We start from the raw sequence: 22,242 nt of genomic DNA, 5'->3' as shown, positions 1-22,242 counted from the left end.
ATGGGAATGTGGAGCCGGTGCTCAGACCCCTCTGCCTAGAAGCCAGACCTGCTGCTGGCTGCTTCCGGGGCGCAGCGCGATGTCGAAACAGGTAGGCACTAACCTGGCTTAGCTGGGCAGCACCGCCGACGGGACTTTTAACGTCCCAGTCGGTGGTGCTGACCAGAGCGACCCAGTGCCTGACCAGTACTGGGTCGCAACCCGAAGTTTGAAAAATGCTGCTATATAGTGTCTCCTTCTGAAAGTGAAATAATAAGTAATTCAAAGCTAGAATAAATACAAAAATGAGGGTCCAAATCTGAGCTCAGTTACCTTATACCCTCTGCAATTTCCTGCTGTCCCCGCTCACCCTTTTTCTCCTCTTTGGCCTTTTCTAGTATGGCTACAGCCATAAATTACTCACATGGCTGGAGTTGCTCTTGGTGGCTGAACAAGATCTACCACTCCGATTGTTTTTATTAATCTATCCATTCTCCTTTGTGCTTCTAACCTGCATGCTGCTAATTCCCTGCCAAACACATGCTATGACTGTACCTGTACTAGCGAGAGAAGGTGGGTGAGGTAATATCTTCTATTGGACCAACTTCTGTTGGTGACAAAGACAAGCTTTTGAGCTACACAGAACTCTTCTTCAGGTCTGGGAAACTTACTCAGTGTCACAGCTAAATACAAGATGGAACAGATTGTTTAGCATAAGTAGTTGACACATATTTAGGCAGTTTCTTCATTTGAGCTGCATGCTAATATGCCAGTCGCTGCCAATGTAATATTGTTTTGTCCTGAGGGGAAATTAAAACCATTTGTTACATATTTTTCTGTCTGAGTCAGGGATTATTTGAAGCCAATCACAGTTCACTTTCCAGTGAAGAGTATTAATATTTTGTGCACTGAACGCACTTTAACATTCTGTGTTGCATCCATGTTCTGTGTTCAGTGATCATCTGGCTTATATTTGAAGAGATGGACTTTCTTTAAAACTTAGCATCCCAAGACATGTATCTACTAAGAACCTATTCAGAACTATCTGATCAGATAAAAAATATTTTCAAGCAGTAATGATGCAAAGGATCATAAAATACCTCATTTATACTACTAATGAAATATTGCAGGGTGGTTTTCTTGAAAAATATGAGAAAAAGTTTATTTTTAATATTGTGGCCCTAGGGCATCACTCTGTGCATCTGGTGATGCTTTGTATCTTCTAGAATTCAAATGTCTCTACTATACTAAGAAGTGTACTCCATATACATTTATCCTTCACTTAAGACAATGTAAGCCATAACTACTACCAAATGGGAAAATGTGGCATACATTATGCATTCATTAAACACTTTATATCAGAGGAAGCCTTCAGAACCTTTGTTATAAGTCAGACACCAGAATGTGGCTAGCTTGCCTTTGACTCAAAGTATGTGTGTGTATTCAGTCAAATATGAGGACAGCACCGGAGCCAAAATCCTAAAGAGGCTCACTGCTGGGTTCTCCAGTGGCGTTTGCTGTTGTTTTGTGGCAAGCACAGTTAAATGCTGTAGAAAAATTGACCCGATGAAGGAACAAATCTTTGCATCTGAACATATTCTATCAAACAGCAAATTCAGATTCCTTGAAGTGACATGCCACTGCAGCAGAAGCAACTGTAGGTCTTTATGACCTATGTGGCCACACAAGAGACCTTCTCTCTCAGGGTCCTGAGCTTGTACCCAGCTGGTCAGCCTCCTGATTTCTTTTCTGTGATCTCAGCTGACTCTGTTAGGCCACTTACTGCATTTCTTAACTCTCCTTCCCGACTTAGCTTCAAAAGGTTCAGCTTTCTCTCCTGGTTTCCCAGGAGGTGACTAGAAGCCACAGAGCCTCACAATTAGGAGAGTCACTATATTTTAAACAGGATGCTGAGGTGTGGGAGAAACGAGACAGACATGATGGGGGTACTGGAAGAGGATCTGCTAATGTTAATTTGCATAAGGTCTCACAAAACATAGGGCCAGCCATATGCTGCCGTGTTCTTAAATGACAATATTCAATTCCATGTTGACAGCTGCATAAGTACACACTCGGTCCAGTGAGACATCACAGGTACATGGCACAGTATTAAAGGCAGGTTTAGGTCCACAAACTTGTTCACTAGGCAGCACTGAACTATTTGAACAACTAGCTTGTGAAAGACTAGGCCTATTTAAATAATCCATCACTGGTGCAAGAAGTTCATCTGCTAAGCCTAGAATTTAACTACGCTGTAACGTGGCTCATCTGCAACGTAGGATGTAATTGTTATGACTGCTTTTAAAAATATTTGTGTGGCTCCACTTAGTGGTAAAGCTGTGTATAGCTGCCACAAATCAGCACTGTGTGATTTTCAGCAAAAAGGCAACGATGAAATGGAACTGAGTTTTATGTAGACCTTTCTGATTCCATTCGGCAGCTGTGGCACATAGAATTCTACATACAGCCTGTTCAACCATCTTCTACCGCCCCCTAAAGCCCTTTAGACAGCAGTATTGGGGCACATGGCAGCCATTTTGTACTCAGTTTACAAACACCTTTCGATGTTAGGATCAGTTTTACTGGGGGGGAGAAAGTGTTTTGATCACTACAAGGCAGTCAGCCCCTCAGTCTCTCAAACACATATGCGCGGATGTAGATATTGGCCAAAACTGCAAGACTAGTAACAAAATTGCAAGAGTTGGCAGCATTAGGTATGTCATCTTTAAAAGTGCAGCCCTTCTTCACACTTCACTACTGCATTGTAATGCCATTGTACTGTCAGTATTGGGTATGAGCCAAGATGTGGTGTGGAACTTCAGCCTGTCACATAATTGCAACCAGGAGATGAGTGCTACTGTTCCAAGTGAGCCATCTTCCTCCCCGGCCAGGTCTAAGAAATGGACACCATTTTTTTGGATTTCCATGGAATAAAATCTCAGTGGTTCAATGGCATCTTCAGGTATACTCCCTCATACCTCGGTATGGAAAATATATTGGATCATCATAGATTGCAATGGAAAAAACTTTCAGAGCCATACCCGGGACTATTTAGGAACTTCGTGGTTCTTCCTGTGCTGCTTAGTATGGGCCACTCAGAACTCTGCAGTAATAGTGAGATAGATCTCATGTTTTCCTGGTCCCTACTGGTCAAAATAAAAGAATTTCTTTTCACTATAGGGCCAACACCACTGCTAAGCTGGTCTGATTTCCTCCAGTAGAGAGCAGTGTTACACACTGGTAATTTTGCTGCAATTAAATCTCCCATGTAAAGGATGTATCTAGAACTGGTTGAAAAATGGCAATTAATTTAAAAAAATTAAAAAGAAAATTAAACAATTTTAATTTCATTCTAAATGGCTCATAGAGTTTTTAAAATGTTGGCTGAAACCATTATTTTTGTTTCCTGGTATAGTTTATTCCCTCCTTTCTCTCCCTCCCCCCCTCCCCCGAAAAAGAGGAGGGACAAAAAAGAAAAAAATCCCTGCAAAACTGATTCAAAGCAATTTTTTTTTACTTTGATGAGAAACTGGACAATTTTGAATGATATAAAATGATTACGCAAAAATCATTGCATTTCCCCCCACATCTTAAAAGCCATTTTTAGTGAAAATGATTTGACCAGCTCTAGATATATCCATTATTAAATTGATATACTACACTTGACCAGAGCTCAGAGAGCTGAGAAGCGATATTGCTCTCAATCTATATGTCATTTTTCCATGTGATGATATCTGGAGACCAGCGATTAAGTATTTTGTAAGACTAGTTTTCCCACAAGGCTGGGGATGGGGGCGGGGGGACTTTTGAATGCACAGAAGGTATTTAGGGCCTGAGTCCAATTGAAAGTCAATGTGTTTTGTGCTCCTAAATGTCTTTGGGGCTTCTGAAAATTTCCCCCTCAGGGTTTAATGATGAGTCTTGCAATCCATCTTCAGTTTCTTTTGACTTTGTAGCACTCTTATCTAGTAGGTATTTGTGGGGGAGAGTCACCGGGGTCACCCCAGGGATTAATCTGGTCACATGTGAAAACCAGCAAAACACATCCCCAAAGAGTAAAGAATTAGCTCACTAGCAACCACTGAATGTACAGGGCTGGCATGAGGCCATGAGCCCTCAGAGCCCCACAAGATTGTGAAAACAGCTCCCGTGTAATCACTGCCTCCAGAGAGTGCCTAGGGACTGCCCCTTATCATTTTAGGGTTGCCAGGTGTCTGGGTTTCTGACAATGGGACCGAACACCTATTAATTTCCATTTAAATGGAGGACACAATGGTTGAGCTGCCAGTCTCTTCTTCTCCAGGGTAGAGTCAGCAACTCCCACTGGAATCCGTTCCTATGACAGCTCTATGCATGCTGATGGTCACTGAAAACCCCCTCCCCTCTGAGATGTAACTGACTTGATTTGTTCATTGCTGAATGGGAATAAGTAATCATCTCTTTTTAATCCTCTTTGTTGCCTCTAGGTGGTGCTTGTGTATCATTTTCCATATGTTACTCTGGCAGTAGACAGTGCGGACACTGATCAATCCAGCAAAGGGAGAAGTGCAAAATTTGGGATTTATTACTAGAATCAGAAGCCTGAGGAAACAAAACAGGTAGGTCGCCCATGTCAGTTAGGTCCCTGTCAATGAAGGATTATTCCGTATGGTAGATAGGTGTGAGGCTTTTACCACTTCCCTGGGAAACTATATTCCTATCTTATAGATCTCCCCTGTGGGAAGTTTTCCTGAAATACAGCTCAGTTAACTATTGCTTAATTTCATCCTGTGACTCCGGGTACAACCATAACCAGTTCCTCTTCCCCACATAGCCCACATCAGCTGACCCATCTTTACTGAATCGGAAGGTGCCCAATGGCAGAAGTGCTCAGACCTTGGGCACAGTAGTTAGAGACGTGTCCTGGATTGGGAAGCCCCTGATTCCCACCGACCCAATCCCCCTTAGATCGCCAGGGTCTGCAGGGGGATCTGCAATGGGAGTTAAAGGGGAAACAGGCAATGGAACTTAGCCTTTGGCCTGACCCTGACTTGAAGGCTAAGAGGGCAGGCAACAGAGGAATCCTGATCCTGCAATCCTCAGAGGATGGCAAGTGGCCCCTGCAAATGTGTTTCCATTTGGCTTGTTGAGACAAGCACATTTTACCAGCCCCTGACCAGTTTCCCTGCTAATCAGTTATTGTGGAAAGTGCAGGAGGTTTGTGTCTGGGACAAAGTAATTGATCATTCCAAGCAATAAAGGGACGCCAAAGGGATACCAACGAGAAAATGTATGGTTAATAACTCACCCTGCTTAGGTCACACTACAGTTCCCTTTCTTGCTGCAGTGCCATAAGCCAAGGTGTAACATCAGTCTCAGCTTTACATTTCCCATCTTCTACCCATTAAACCTAGACCGGCAATGAGAATTCAGTGTGGTGGTTTGTATTTCACATACAGTTAATGTGTCACAATGAGGAATTTTTTCAGCGAGCGTAAGATCATGAACTTCATCATTTGCTGCAAAGGTGAGGAAATCTAACGGTTCATGCCCAAAGCATCTCTTAGCATGCTCATGGTATGGTCAGAATTGCATAAAGCACTGCACTGGGTATAGGAAATCTTGTCTTTATGGTCAGGTTGCTCTTTCTCCTATTAAAAGTTTCAATGATTTATACTGTAGATGATTTTTTGAATTATAATTATAAATCTACATGTATAGTCTGGTATTACTCTAGGATATTTACCATAATGAACTGGCTAGAGGGCATGTGCATCACTTTCCTCCACTGAACAGAATGAAAACTGCTCAACTGTATCATAGACCCCCTACTGATAATTGATTGTAGAGATTCTCCTTTTGTTGAAGCAGTATGGGAGGGGAGCTTTTGACTGTAGGATGATCTACGTTCTATCCCTGCTGCCTCCATGAAGTTCTAAGGGGTCATGGTGTGCAGTATGGGCACACAACCAGAAATCCCAGGGGTTTGTTACAATACTTTTTAAAAACAAAATTGGAAAATGTACGTGCCCTGCTGCTCCTGGGTTCAGGATTCTGTGTTTCCCTTTAAGAGCAGATAACATCACAACAAGCACTTCGATCAGAGGAGGGAGCAGAGGAAAATGCTCTGCTTTCTGAGCTTGCAACATGCAGCTGATCATCTTTAAGGTCCTGTCTACCTGGTAAAAACAACGATATTGGTGGACCTACAGCAACATGATAATGCACTGAGATGGGGAAAATACAGTTCAGTCATGCAGTGCAGGTGGGAACAAACTATCTTTTAATCATGCTGTGGCTTTACAACTGAGTCCCCGACCTTGGTAGGAGTTACAGTGTACACAGGGCGTAATAGAAGTGACATTCGTTAATATATGTGGAGCTGCCTGCTCGCCAAAGAACATATAGGAAGTAACAGTCTCTCAACCTAAATGATGATTCACACATCCCAGAGAACACTGCATTTCAATGAACAGTGCAGTTGAGATTTGTAGCCTGGAGCTACCAAGGAGCTGCCAATACCCCCCAAAAACTGAACGTAAGACGAGAATCTATATAGCCTTTAGACAATGGGTATGAGGAAGTTCTCAGCTTGGGAACCATAGGCTATGTCCACACAGCCCACAACAGCGAGTCTCAGACCCCGGGTCAACAGCCTCAGGCTTGCACTACAGCACTCAAAACTGCTGTGTAGGTGTTGCAGCTCGGGCTGGAGCTTGGGCTCTGCAGTCTACCCCCACCCTAGTCTTCAGAGCCTGACCTGAAACACCTACACAGTTGTTTTTAGCACCACAGCGCGAGTCCTGTGTAGACATACCCCCAGCATACCAAGGAAAGGGGAAGGAAAGACATACACTGTGATCAGAGCTGGGACTCTAAACACCTTCACGTTTTGAAGTGTCTGAGCCAGGGTTTTGATGTGATCCATTACACAGAGAAAGGCCACCTGCAAACTGAGAATCAGACCCCAGCCCCTCCTTCCCCCAGAGCTTAAGGGCATGGGGAACTGCTATTTAATTTGCGCCCATCTCTAATTATGATAACACAGTCTCTGGCTTTTAGCGGGGTTGCTCTAATGAGATTCAGTGATATTTTTTTTTTTTTTTTTTAGAAACATATTTGTGAATTAATTTAGTGCCAATAGAAGGTGTGCCCTGAAAGTGCTGGAGACTAATGTCCTTTGATATTCTGTCCAGTCAGGGCAGTGATATACCCAGCACAGCAGACCTCCCAGCAGTCCCAGGTTTTATGGAACTGTCCCACTTTGACCCTCCAAAGCCTCCTGTCCTGGTTGAAGTGCAGTTTGCCCTGGGCCCCCTATTTGAGAGGGCCCCCAAACCGAGTGGCATTATGACCTGCTACACAGGGTTGCAACGACACTTCAGGTTTGGCCCCTCTACTCCTTCAGACAGAGAGGGACGACAGGCCAAACCTGAGTGGTGCTGCAGCCTGCTTTAGCCATTGGAAATATTGGGAGGTATGGCACAGTAAAATACGCTTACCTACATGTTACAAACAGCAAGCTACAGATTAATGAGAATCTTGGGAAGCAGCGTCTTGTGCTTACCGGTCAAATCTAAGACAGACCAGTAATGAGTACTCCAGGGTTCTGTCCCTGCTCTGCCACTGACTCACTGTGTGACCTGGGAAAATCACTTAAGTGCTACGTGCCTCAGTTTCCCCACCTGTAAACCAGGGATAACGGCATTTACTTATCTCACAGGGTTGTTGTGAAATGTAGTCAACCAACATTTGTATGATGCTTTGGAGATCCTTGGAAATAAGACGCTTTATACATGCAAAATTTTAGTGCCTTTATGACCAAATATCCCTGGCTTGGCAGTCTCCCTTTAAATCAGAGATTGGAGTTTGAAAGTAGCAGCTCTGGTTCCTCCAATACAATTGGAGCTGACCTATGCACAGCTTCCTCTCTGTACAATGTCTGCAACTTTTTGGAGGCTAGTCCTCACTGGATATAACTTGACCCTCCTGCCTTCTCTTTGATTGATCAGGCTTTCCCAAGCACAGTTTGCTTTGTAACCGGTGCAGGCCTGTGTAAATAATGGCTCTGTTTACAGAAGAGATGAGTAAGTTTAGGCAGCAGGGTTGAAAAGGCAAAGAATTTTTCCTAGGGGAGGAAACCTTTTTTGAGATAAGAGAACCTGTTAAAAGCTAGTCACGTTGTTTGTCTACAACAGGGGTTGGCAACCTTTCAGAAGTGGTGTGCCAAGACTTCGTTTATTCACTCTAATTTAAGGTTTCGCGTGCTGGTAATACATTTTAATGTTTTTAGAAGATCTCTTTCTATAAGTCTATAACATATAACTAAACTATTGTTGTATGTAAAGTAAATAACATTTTAAAAATGTTTAAGAGGCTTCATTTAAAATTAAATTAAAATGCAGAGTCCCCCGACCGGTGGCCAGGACCCAGGCATTGTGAGTGCCATTGAAAATCAGCTCGCGTGCTGCCTTTGGCACATGTGCCATAGGTTGCCTACCCTGGTCTACAAGTATTTGGTGGGTGTAAACACAAAGGGGGGAGCACAATGATTTGGAATGGCACAATTAGGAGAAATGGGATGAAAGCAACAAAGGAAATCTGATGTTGATTATCAGGAAGAGTATTTACCAGTGAACTCTCTTAGAGTAGCGCTGAGTGGAAATCAGAATTTCTGATATTTCAGCATCTGTTTTTGCCCCGATTCAGGATGAAAAAAGAAATATTGACATTACTCACAGACTGGAAAGTTCCAAAATATGTTGATTGAATTTTCATTCAAAGCAAAATGTTTCAGTGTTTCTGAACTGAAATATTTCATTTCAATTTGTTGAGCCAAATCAAAGCAATTCACTTGGAATCATTTTGACGTTAAACTGCACCTGCACCTGGTGCTGTGGTGCCTTAATGGAGTTGTAGTTTGGATGCCTCTTGCCCTCATTCTGTCCTACAGCCTGGACTCCCCAGCCAGACTGCATTTCCCATGATGCACCTGCAGTCATGGATTCCCATGGTGCATCAGATGGCTTGGTCAGAGAGCTGACTACAGTGCATCATGGCAGATGTAGTTTGGCTAAGGAACCCACCCCAGAGCAGAGAATTGGGCCGTGGAGCACTGCAGTATCTCATAGACTCATAGACTCATAGACTTTAAGGTCAGAAGGGACCAGTATGATCATCTAGTCTGACCTCCTGCATGATGCAGGCCACAAAAGCTGACCCACCCTCTTTCCCTTGACTCAGCTGTTGAAGTCCCCAAATCCTGTGATTTAAGGACTTCAAGTCGCAGAGAATCCTCCAGCTAGCGACCCCCGCCTCATGCTGCGGAGGAAGGCGAAAAACCTCCAGGGCCTCTGCCAATCTACCCTGGAGGAAAATTCCTTCCCGACCCCAAATATGGCGATCAATGGAACCCCGAGCATGCAGGCAAGATTCTCCAGCCAGACCCTCATTGACCATTGATACTATTTACCAGCAATGGCACGCTGTTGATTAATTGACTAAAATCACATTATCCCATCAAACCATTCCCTCCATAAACTTATCAAGCTTAATCTTAAAGCCAGAGAGGTCTTTCGCCCCCACTGTTTCCCTCGGAAGGCTGTTCCAAAATTTCACCCCTCTGATGGTTAGAAACCTTCGTCTAATTTCAAGCCTAAACTTCCCCACCGCCAGTTTATATCCATTCGTTCTCGTGTCCACATTAGTACTGAGCTGAAATAATTCCTCTCCCTCCCTGGTATTTATCCCTCTAATATATTTAAAGAGAGCAATCATATCCCCCCTCAGCCTTCTTTTGGTTAGGGTAAACAAACTGAGCTCCTCGAGTCTCCTTTCATACGACAGGTTTTCCATTCCTCTGATCATCCTAGTGGCCCTTCTCTGTACCCATTCCAGTTTGAGTTCATTCCTTTTAAACATGGAAGACCAGAACTGCACACAGTACTCCAAATGAGGTCTCACCAGTGCCTTGTATAACGGAAGCAGCACCTCCTTATCCCTATTAGATATACCTCGCCTAATGCATCCCAAGACCGCATTGGCTTTTTTCACGGCCACATCACATTGCCGACTCATAGTCATCCTGCGGTCAACCAGGACTCCGAGGTCTTTCTCCTTCTCTGTTACTTCCAACCGATGCGTCCCCAGCTTATAACTAAAATTCTTGTTAGTCATCCCTAAATGCATCACCTTACACTTTTCACTATTAAATTTCATCCTATTTCTATTACTCCAATTTACAAGGTCATCCAAGTCTCCCTGCAGAATATCCCGATCCTTCTGCGAATTGGCAATACCTCCCAACTTTGTGTCATCCGCAAACTTTATCAGCCCACTCCTACATTCGGTTCCGAGGTCAGTAATAAATAGATTAAATAAAATGGGACCCAAAACCGAACTTTGAGGAACTCCACTGGTGACCTCCCTCCAACCTGACAGTTCACCTTTCAGTATGACCCGCTGCAGTCTCCCCTTTAACCAGTTCCTTATCCACCTCTGGATTTTCATATCGATCCCCATCTTTTCCAATTTAACCAATAATTCCTCGTGCAGTACCGTATCAAACGCTTTACTGAAATCGAGGTATGTTAGGTCCACCACATTTCCTTTATCTAAAAAGTCTGTTACTTTCTCAAAGAAGGAGATCAGGTTGGTTTGGCACGATCTGCCTTTTGTAAAACCATGTTGTAATTTGTCGCAATTGCCATTGACCTCAAGGTCCTTAACTACTTTCTCCTTCAAAATTTTTTCCAGGACATTGCATACTACAGATGTTAAACTAACAGGCCTGTAGTTACCCGGGTCACTTTTTTTCCCTTTCTTGAAAATAGGAACCACATTAGCTATTCTCCAGTCCAACGGTACCACCCCCGAGTTTATAGATTCATTAAAAATTATCGCTAACGGGCTTGCAATTTCTCGCGCCAGTTCCTTCAATATTCTCGGATGAAGATCATCCGGTCTGCCCGATTTAGTCCCGTTAAGGTGTTCAAGTTTGGCTTCTACCTCGGATACGGTAATGTCAATCCCTCCTCCTTTATTCCCCTCTGTCACGCCGCCACTATTCCTAAGCCCTTCATTAGCCTCATTAAAGACCGATGCAAAATATTTGTTTAGATATTGTGCCATGCCTAGATTATCCTTAATCTCCACTCCATCTACAGTCTTCAGCGGTCAAGAGGGATGCAATTGAACTGACTCGAAATAAAATCTTTTGATTCAGTTCAACAAGCCACAATGTTTCAACTTGGGTCAAACTGACCTGAAATGTCACTTAAGGCAGATTTCTCTGAACGTAAAACACTGTAAACCTCAGTGAGACCCTGGGTCTGAGCACCCCAATCCTTTGGTGATGGTGGAAATCCAGACTTGGATTTTGTGGTTAGCCTCCATCTCTCTAATAATGTTCCCCTGAGCTAAACATCCCTGACCTTGGAAGAGGAGCAGGGTATCAGAATCCTAACTGTGATCCTGGTCTGTCCTCTATAACAGGCTGAACAAAACCCCTGGATCCAAGCACCCATGAAGGCTTAGAACTGATCTGAATTATGTGGCTCGGAGCCATCTTTAGTATTAAAACACTTTCCCCCTTATTCCCTGCCCTCTGCTAAAATATATAGAGAGAGGGAACTCCCAGGCTGTTATACAAATAGAGAAGATAATGAGAGCCAGAATCTACAGTGAGTCATGAAACCAGGTTCTTTGTTTCCTCCCAGCTTCTCCTTCCTCTTGTCTTGAGTACATATTTGCACTTGCATTGTGCCTCCTCCCTCCAAAGGTGCTGGACTGTGTAATGTGTTCACTCGCTCCACCCCACCTGGTTGCTCACTTATATTCATCCCCTCTTGTTCACAAGGTAGGAGCTGTCCTGTCCTGACACAACAACCCGCTGGAGGCAAACAGTGATGGCAGGAGTCGCAGCTAAGTTGGCCAAAGAGAGAGCTGTATTAGAAGGGCTTGGCTCCAATGGGAAGGCAGTGAAGTATTTAAATCAGGATTATGAGGCTCTGAGGCAGCAGTGCTTGCAGTCTGGCACTCTGTTTAAGGATGAAGAATTCCCAGCCGGTCCTTCTGCCCTGGGCTATAGGGACTTGGGGCCGTATTCCCCTAAAACGCAGGGTATTGTTTGGAAGCGACCCACGGTAAGAGAGCTTCATCATTACATGTTTTACTAGATTCAGATCAAATAAGATTCAACCTGAACTTTCACTCCAAAATCCAAACTGAATCTGAGCTGGAACTTTCTTGAAGTCTAGAAAAGGCATAGATTATCCTTTCCTTTCATTCTTTGTCACCTTTCCTCATCTCCCCGGTTCTAACCAGAAGTGAAAGTAATGGAGTATCATAAAAAAGGCTGCTGTCCAACTTCAAGCCCTTTGGGATGTGAGAAGCCCCAGAAATATTGAGGGAGAGCCTGTTCTCATAAGATTTCCAGCACCACTCTGCAGATATGAGAGGTTTCAGTACGATTGAGAAAAGCATCTGAACTTTTGATGCTTATCCAAATGGAACCTTCAAACCTCCTGGGAATTACTTGTCACCAGTTAAAGCTTATTACTGGCGTCATGTGTTTCCCAGTATTACTCCAGGAAAATTAGGCTTGTACTAAAATAAAAGTTTTAAAAATTCCAACCCCCAAAACACCATAATTTGAAGAGCTGGTTGAAATGTTCTGAATGAAATTTATTTTTAATTTTAAAAAATGGGCTTTTTCATGAAAAAATTAGAGTTGTCAATGAAAATGAAAAATGTAGGGGTTTGGGCTTTTTTTGTTTGTTTTTTGTTTATTGGGTTTCCTTTTTTCCCTTGTTTCTCTCCTTTTCCCTCTCCTTTTTTCCTTCAGTGATAAAAGGAAAAATTGGTAAAAAGGAAAAAAGAATGTGGGGGGGGAGGGGAGGGGTGTGTGTGAAACTTTAAAACTGAACACACACCTCCTCCAAGATGAAAACATTCAAAAAAGAAAAATTTCAAAATAAAAAGTGTTGCAAAAATTTTCAAATGAATGAAAAATTGAAACTTACTGCATTAAAATAACATTTTTTATTACAATTCTCCACCCTACCCCCCTTATTTTTTGACAGCTTCCTAATTTGGCACTTGAATACTTTGTGCATGCGGGCTAGGGAAACACATCTTGTACATGTCCACACTTGACATTGGATGAGAAAACATTTTAACTCACACATTTGAATTAACATGTTGTTAAACACCACTCACTGCCTAGCGTAAACAGAGTCACGATGACCAACATATTAGCTGGTCATGGACTACCTTAGGGTTAACACTGAAGATTAATAGAAGGGCTAAATCCTCCAGCCCTGAATGGTGCAAAGCCAGCCAGGGCAGGAATTCTGTATCCCCTGCACGTTGCAGCAAAGTGGTGGAAGGGAACCTGGGGGAGGGACAGAGTCATAGACAATCTACAAAGTGCTGCTGGACTATGCCCTATGCAGAGAGGCTGTGTAGAACACTACTGCAGCTTCAAGGATGCTATAGCAACCACAAGGGCAGCTTGAGTGCTCTGTGCCCCGCCCCAAGTTGTGGCGAAGGATCCTAACCCTCCATTTATTCATTCACCTGAGAAGGGACCAGGAATGACTTTTGAAAGGAATGGAAATCTTCAGTGAGAAGTAACATGCTTAAAGGTCCTGCTCATTTCCCCCCTGGATTCTCCATTCTGCAGGGTTTTGGTTTTTTTGCTGTAAGCTCTGCCCTGGATTCTGGGGGAATGGAATTATCCTTCACCTGATTTTGTCTGAACTGGGTGGTGGTGACTCAGAGTCTGTAAGTTCCTGCTGGGAAAATGGCCAGTCATGAAACAAACACTCAGTGCTAAATGCACCCCTGCTCCCAGTGCATAGTGCATCTCTGTTTTATGGACACATATCCTTCCATCACAGGCCTTTTTTCTGTGCTTTGTCACTAGGTTTGTATAAAACTGATTGGAGGAAAGTAGACAATGCCTAGGAAGACATGTACTGTCTAATCACTTGGCATAGATTCAGAAACGACAGGTATCGCAGCGTATGTCTACACTGCAATTAAAAACCCGCTGAGGCTGGTGCCAGCTGACTTGGGCTCGCAGGGCTCAGCTAAGGGACTGTTTAATTGTGGTGTAGGGTAAATGCTCAGGCTGGAGGCTGAGCCCTGGGGCCTGCCCCCCTCGCAGAGCCCAGGCTCCTGCCCAAGCCTGAACATCCTCACTGCAATTAAACAGCCCCTTAGCTGAACCCTGCGAGCCCAAGTCAGCTGGCATCGGCCTCCGTGGGTTTTTAATTGCAGTGTAGATGTACCCTAACTGAAAATGAGTCACGCTGGGCTCTTTTGCCACCAGGTGCTGCTGCAGCAGAGATCTGCAGTACGTGGGCTGTTGGGAGGGGGCTGCTCAGTGCCCCATCCCCCTTCCTACAACCTACCCACCCAGAGAACAGGATACTGTGGGGGGGGGGAAGGGGGGGGGAAGGTTGCTCGACAGTGGGCCAAAAGCAGGCATAAGCAAAGCAGGCAACACCTCAGAGAGCTTTATCTCATGCAAGCTTAGGGTACATCTACACTACAGGGGGGAGTCGATTTAAGATACGCAAATTCAGCTACGTGAATAGCGTAGCTGAATTCGACGTATCGCAGCCGACTTACCCCGTTGTGAGGACGGCGGCAAAATCGACTTCTGCGGCTTTTTGTCGGCGGTGCTTACTACCACCTCTGCTGGTGGAGTTAGAGCGCCGATTCGGGGATTGATTGTCGCGTCCCAACGGGACGCGATAAATCGATCCCCGAGAGGTCGATTTCTACCTGCCGATTCAGGCGGGTAGTATAGACCTAGCCTTTGACTCACAAGCTGACCCCACTTCCTCTCCAGCAGCAGGATTAAAGGGAGAGCCAGCTCATGGACTAGTTCTCCTCTCAGGCATTGCAGAAACCTCTCTTGTTAGGGCAGCATAAATCATAAGGCCCACCCTGGCTCCCCCACCATCCAAAGATGTGTATTCTGAAGCAAGCTGTCTGGCAACAGGGCCCAGCTCCCACGGGGAAAGAATCTCAGCTTCTCTCTTAACACCTACATCCCACTAACTCTTCTGTATGCTGCTTATCACCAGGGCCGGCCCACAACATTTTGGCACCTGAAGCAGGGAGCTCAAATGACAGTCCCCATGCCTTCTCGCTTGGGCCAAAACTTTAAAAGGTCTCAATTCTGCCTTCTTCCTATTCCACTCCTCTCATGGTACTGCTCTGCTACCTACCCCAATAAAGGAGAACTAACAACTTAAAATGCCTTGTTCAAAAATTTTAAGTAACACTTAACTTTAAAACACCTGAACAGCAAATGTAAGTTTTCTTGTCTGCATAGTAAACACTGGCATTTTTATCTGTTTGAATAATCAAAGTGGTGCTTTCCGTGTCTTCTTGGTTGCAAAGATTTGAACTGCTTCCTGAAGGTCCACAGTCTGGGCCAGCTCATGCTCTATTGAGATGGTTGCAAGGCCGACCAGCCTCTCCTGTGTCATTGTGGAGTGTAGATGTGTTTTTATTAACTTCAGCTTGGAGAAGCTGCGTTCTCCACTGGCAACTGTTACAGGAAGTATTAGAAGTATGTGCAAAGCAAAAAAAGCATTTAGAAAGAGGGTGGTCATCTTATTCGTGCACATATATTCCAGAACAGCCTTTGGAGTTGATCCTGCTGAAATGTATCTTGAAAGGGCTTTCAGTTCATCGCCTAAATCACTCGCATCAATATCGCACATGTCATCATGTGTCAACACTGTCTCTAGTGCCCTGCATTGCTGGTGTAGGTCTTCTTCAGGTATAGTGAGGAGTTTTGGAATATCATAAACATCCCAAATATACTGCTGTGTTCCTTGAGCCTCATGAAACGTTCTTCAACTGACTGTATTGCACAATCTAGCATCTGGTTAAAGAATTCAACTTTGAATTGTTGTTTGGGGTCTCTTATGCGATTATCCCGTGCCTCATAATCAAAATGTCGTCTTCTTTGGTGACTCTTGTATTCTTGAATGGGTGGGAAAATAGCTTCAGTGTGAAGTTCCTCTGCCAACTTCTGTGCACTCTTCAGAACGTTTTGAAATCCCTCATCTGACAGGTAAGACTGTAGGTATGACTTTGCTTTGTCCAATTGTTCCATTGCTCCAGATATATCAAGATCAACACCTTGGAGTCTCTTGCTTACAACATTTATTTCAAACAGTATGTCATGCCACAACACTAAGCCACACAGAAATTTGAAGTTATGTATGTTTCTGGTGAGTCAATTTCCCTCTGCCACTGTTCTCCCACAGATAGTTCCTGTCATAGCATTATCCTCCATAATGGCAACTATGGCATCATCTATCTTCCCAATTTGGTGTTTGATAGGCTTTATCGCCTCCACTCAACTTTCCCATCGTGTGGCACTCAGTGATTTCAGTGTCAGAGAGGATGTCATCGTGTGGCACTCAGTGATTTCAGTGTCAGAGAGGATGTTCCCAGATGTTGCTTCAAAATTTGCCATCGATGAGTTGATGCAGTTGATGCAGAGAAAAATACATAGATCCTTTTAATTACATTAAAAAATTCAGCAGCCTCACTAGAAGCTGATGCCACATCACTGACCACCAAGTTCAATGAATGAGAACTGCATGGGACAAAAAAAGCTCGAGGGTTGGAAAACTTCATGTTCCCCAAAGACAATGAAAATAGAAGTTTCCATCCAACACATTACTGGCATTGTCTTTGGGGAACATGAAGTTTTTCACTTGCTGTGGCCCATGCAGTACAAGGAAGTCCCTCAGGCTATTGCTCAAGTGGGTCCACAGTCCTGGATCATCTAGACTTAAGGAACTAAACTCAGCAGCAGCTGTTTCTTGCGCCTCCACCACGCTCTTCTCTGATCTACACTTTTCTTCAGGAATGTGCATGGTTACATCCATTTGAGATGGAGATATGGATGCTGCAGTAGTTGCCAGGTCACCTGCACTCTGACTAACTGGAAGATCAGGCATCTCCTCACCACTCACATCCTCACTGGGGCCAGAAGGCTCACCGTGAACATTTGTGTCTATGTGTCTCAGGAGAGCTCCTTCCTGCTTAGATAGAAAAGCTTCCTTTGCTTGCTTGCTTTTCTGAATGCTGCCCCAGACGGGCGTTTTCTTCTTTCACTCACAACTGCTGTTCTGTGCCAGCTATAGTGGCTCTCAACACTCAATTGAAGGGGACAAATAAGCAGGCTGGTAGCAGGGCTTGAGTGAGGGAAGATATCAGCATTTTAAGGGCCTAACTGGCTCCTACTACTTCAGTTGATTGCCTGTTCTCCTCAAGTGGGTTCAGGGAAGCAGCAGGAAACAGGAAGCTCCCTGAGAAGCTGGTGTTAATCAGTCCAGGCTCCTGGGGGTGCTAGAGAGGTACATAAGAGGCTCCTCCTCCTCTCTCTCCCTGCAGCTCCTGCTGCTTTCTGTTATTCCCTCTCACCTTTTCTCCTGCCTGCCTGTTATGTCTCTTGTGCCCTCCTTCCTCCAGCACAGCACTTCACCATCTCTGTACATCCAGAGCAGAGAGAATACATATGCACCAGCAGCAGACACAATTTTCTACACTCTGGGTCCTAGTGGTGCCCCTCCACAGTCTGGCACCTGAGGCGGCCGCCTCAGTTCCGCCTCCTGGTAAGGCCAGCCCTGCTTATCACCTTCATTTAGAAACTCACGTGAAGTGCTCAGAGCAAGTGAAGACTTTTGTCCTTGGAGAGAATGGAGAGACTTTAAACCATGTCCTAGTTTTAAAATAATTGGAGGATTTTATTCAGACTTTTCAAACAATTGCACCTTTGACAATTTCATCCCTAATTGTAACTTGAGGGCTATTCAGACTTGCAGTGGAGAGAAAAGACATTCTAACTTAAAATCCCTGGCTGGCCCCAAAAGAAGCTTCTGAAACAGTGGGAGAATTACAAAAGCTAATAGCAATAGAAATGTTTGCATATGTAGTCTTTCACTGCATTGAAAATGGGTGTGGGAAGTTCAAACACTAGCCCAAATAACAGCAGGATGTTAGTGCCTGAGTACCAGAAAGTGAAACTGACCAACCTACTTCAATTGATTGAGCTCAATGAACTGCAAAGTAAACAAAAATGGCCAAACCCTGAAGTTCCTTCTCAGTTTTTACTCACTCCCTATTCAGGCAAAACGCTCATTGATGTCAATGGCAGAAATGACTGAGTAAGGGCATTGATTTGGCTCAAAGGGTGTAAAGTATATTAGAATTTAAAGTTCAGCTGAGTTTTCATAACCTGAGATGTTGCTAATAACACAGGCAAAGAACACTTTTCCAATGTTTTTTTTTTTTAATCTTGATCTTTTAAATATATTGGAAATGTTTACATTTTCTCTTTTTCTGGATTTTGAATTGAAATAATATGGGTCAGAAACAAACTGCAGCTTTTGTCAGACCACCAACAATAACATGAATTTAACAACATTATTTTCAGGAGTTATGTACCAATCCTCAGTTTATAGTTGGAGGAGCCACTCGGACAGACATTCGCCAAGGGATCCTGGGTGAGTAGAGTAATTGAGCAGAATTTTGCTTGTTTTAGAGACAGGAAAATACCTTTTGTTATTTGAAAAGCCATATAACACACTACCTAAGTGTATTCCATTCTGCACTACACAGAAGCAAAAAGGCAAGAACCTACTACTTCTACCAGCTAATGGAATTACTCTTTTTAGATCAAATAATTGAAATCTGTGCCAAAGGTCACAGGTTCAAACCCTGCTGATGATCCACAGGAGGGGTTTTTATATCATTTCCTCCCAAACTCACACATATATTCACATAACAGCACACATAATGCTCATTCATTCCTATTTACATAGCAAGTTTGAAGTTCAGCTATTTTTGAGTTACCACTTTAAAAAGTAAGAAATTTTTATACTAGGGAAAAATATGTGCTTGTGGGATTTTTTTAACCCCGTCATAACTTTACAATAAAAATGTGTTTGTTTGTTTTTAAAAACCCTGTCATATCTTTAAAATAATTGGGGGGTTTTATTCAGACTTTCCAACTAATTTCACCTTAGAACAGTTAATGAGCATGGACAATTTCATCCCAGAAGCTCAATATTTCCGAAAGGTCTGAGTGTATGAGAACAAGGGGTTAAAATGGAAATTGTTTTACAACCTTAACAACAGTGGTCTGTGCTATTATCTGCCATATCAACATACGGGCAGGACAATCCATCTGGTCATGGCCACAAGTGAGGAATGCTGACCACATCGTTCAGAAATTAATGGAGCACATCAGCTCAGCAGGGTCCTCCTTAACAAGTAATTTGTTCCAATTTCATGTTGAACATTCTATTTCTACAGCATTTGGTGCAGAACAGTGAGCAAATAATGGAGAAAGAAAGGGGAGACCATACACCAGGCGCACAGTTTAAATATAGCAGGCCAAGGTGGCACCAAACATTTCTCCTTGAATTGCAGAGCAGCATTGATTAATGTTTGGAAGACATTTTATCATCCATCATAGCAAAGTTGACTCTTCCTTACCTGCTTTTCGAATGCTGCTTTACATAGAACTTTAATAGGGGCTTTAACTGTTTTTTTTTATTCCTTTTTAAGGCCTTATTCTAACCCAACACATGCCCTCTTTCTTTGCTATCCAACTGGTAAGATCCATCATTGGAAAGCAGCAGCAGCATTACAGGCTTTCCTGCCAACACACACAGCCTAAAATTCTGAAAGCCCTGTAATAAGAACTTGATAGATTAGTTACATTGCGTCTGAGCTCCCTCTCCTCCAAGGTGCTTACTGCAGTAGTTCTAACCATACCTCAGTCTCATCAATTGTGCAAATAAGATTCATGCCATTTCTGCAAGTCATTGACAGTAAATGACACAAGTGCTGCCCCAGTAAACACAGCTCCATTAAAGCAATTGCTAGAAAATCCCTCAGTGTGTGTGTTCCAATTGCTAAAAATAAGAGGCACAATCATATACTTGCGCCAGAATATTTACTCACTTAACGCTGGATCAGGGCATAGGAGATCACTTACTGCATTTTCAGAGGGTTGTTCAGTAAGAATAGTAAAGGCTCCATTTCTTGTCAGCATCACAGTCTATGAAGTTTCTGTAATGGATGTGGATTTTTTTACATGCCCAGAATACAAACCTCTTTTCCATGGCAGCTTACAAGCTAAGGGACTGGAGCATACTTCCAGCCCTGTCTGGTCTGACATACAAACATCGTTTTAGTTAATGCCATAAATAGAATTCAGGCTCCCTCAGGGCCAGTTGTTCCAGCTCCTTCTTTACCTTCTTCATTTCAGCCCCCGCGTGGAAGTCTGACAGCCTTGCGGCACTTTGCAAACAGAGACTTTCACCGTGGACTAATGCCAAAGTAAATCATATAGCAGGAATAATAAAGATGGGCCAAAACTAATACCCCTGCTCTGAACTAGGGGGTGGGGCATATTTCTGAGATTTCCTAACAGAGTCCTGTGGGCAGAACCCCAAAGCCGTGGAGCTGATCACTCCATAACTTTTGGGGAGGTTCTTGAAATCGGAATCAAAATTGTCTGGCTTGAGCCCATCTCTCAAAACAATCCTTTTTGGCTTGTGGGAAGAGTAGAAAATCAGGCTGATAATATAATGATGGCCGGCTTGCCTCTCTCTATAGAATCGCTTCTATCAGCTCCACAGTACTCTGTCCCTTTATAAAAATATATACATACATACAGTAACTCCTCACTTAAAGTCGTCCCAATTAACGTTGTTATGTTGCTGATCAATTAGGGAACATGCTCATTTAAAGTTGTGCAATGCTCCACTATTACGTTGTTTGGCTGCCTGCTTTCTCCACAGCTGGCAGCCTCCCTATGCTGCCCCCCCCCGCCTCGCTACCCACAGAGCCTCCCGCCCACTGGCAGACCCCGCAGATCAGCGCCTTCCCCCTCCTCCCCCTGTCTCCTGCCCACGGCAATCAGCTGGCTTGCGGTGTTCAGGAGGGAGGGGGGAGGAGTGAGGACTCGGCGCGCCTCCCCCCCCGCCTCCTGCCCGCGGCAATCAGCTGGCTTGCGGCATTCAGAAGGGAGGGGGGAGGAGCGAGGACGCAGCGTGAGAAGTAAAGGGGGGGGAGGGGGAGAAGAGGCGGGTCAAGGGTGGGGGCTTGGGGGAAGGGGTGGAGTGGATGGGCCGAGGGTTGAGCCCCCTGCCCCCGGCAAAGTCAGTGCCTGTGCTTGCAAGAACAGCAAGAGGAGCAGCCGGACAATCCATCCTCTTCCACTCTCTAACTCCACCACCCCAAGCTTCATACTCAGCAGTGAGAATTGTAGAATTAAATTGTTTCTTTAACATTGTTTAAAACTTATACCTGTATGAAATTACTTCTTTAAAATTGTTTAAAATGTATATAATGCAGGCAAATTTTTTTTTTCCTGGAATCTAACCCCCCCATTTACATTAATTCTTATGGGGAAATTGGATTCGCTTAACATCGTTTCACTTAAAGTTGCATTTTTCAGGAACATAACTACACCGTTAAGTGAGGAGTTACTGTAAATAAAATCGACTTGAGTTAGGAGCATAACCAGGGAGCAGATCTTTTAATGTTCAGGTGGTAGTTGCTTAACACTGAGGCTACAGTGGGCCTCTTTGTTATTTAATCTAATAGCTTGAATATCAAAGTGCTGATTATTAAGCCCTGTATGTAAAACGCTTTTATTGAAACAAACTCTGGTTACATATTTACATAAGTCAACTGTGTGACCCACTGACTAGTCCCTTAGGGGAATAAACCCCATTTTTTATACTTCTTTGTGACATGTTTTGCTTTTAAAAAGAACACTAAGGTCTGAGTTACAGTCTCACTCCATTAAACTTTATTTCTTTGACAACAGCGTAAGTTAGATGAATATCAGCGTGGCGAGTTTGATGGGAACTTGAAAGACTGGAAATATTTTAAATGCACTCTTTGAACCATTGCTTTTTGATGGCCTCCTTACAACTTAAAATGCAGAGTCACACACGCTCTATTATTTAAAGGTGACCTGTGAAGTTTGCTTACAGCAATCCAAATAAGTTAACCCCAAAATTATTTGGTGAAGGCCCCAAATAACAAGTGGCAGAGATTTATTTTTTAAAAATAAATATTATTTTACATCCACTGGGATAAAAATACACTTAAAATAGCTTTCCAGATCCATGCCATTTGCATTTATAAAGTGCTGTTCATCTTGAAGGCTCCTGAAGCGCTGTACACACTTTAGAAACAGAGGCCCAGATCCTCTGCCAGTGT

General features: G+C 43.6%; 1 protein-coding gene and 1 long non-coding RNA gene across 2 annotated transcripts in view; one reads left to right on the top strand and one right to left on the bottom strand.

The window, feature by feature from the left end:
• Positions 1–8: 8 nt before the first annotated feature.
• Positions 9–20,277, bottom strand: LOC117874493. Its single transcript, XR_004644998.1, has 3 exons — positions 20,003–20,277; positions 5,985–6,137; positions 9–5,368 (listed from the first exon to the last, which is right to left on the bottom strand). It is a non-coding gene; the product is annotated as an uncharacterized LOC117874493 (long non-coding RNA).
• CAPN8 (calpain 8) overlaps positions 11,112–22,242 on the top strand; it is a 42,424-nt gene continuing 31,293 nt past the window's right edge. The window contains exons 1-2 of the mRNA XM_034764657.1: positions 11,112–12,101; positions 18,434–18,503. Coding sequence (XP_034620548.1) covers positions 11,865–12,101; positions 18,434–18,503 — 307 coding nt within the window. The 5' untranslated portion in view covers positions 11,112–11,864. The remainder of the gene's footprint in view (positions 12,102–18,433; positions 18,504–22,242) is intronic.

The sequence above is a fragment of the Trachemys scripta genome, chromosome 3, assembly GCF_013100865.1.
Source record: "Trachemys scripta elegans isolate TJP31775 chromosome 3, CAS_Tse_1.0, whole genome shotgun sequence".
NCBI lineage: Eukaryota > Metazoa > Chordata > Testudines > Emydidae > Trachemys > Trachemys scripta.
Note: the sequence above shows the minus strand (reverse complement) of the source record. Positions and strands in the feature narration are given on the sequence as shown.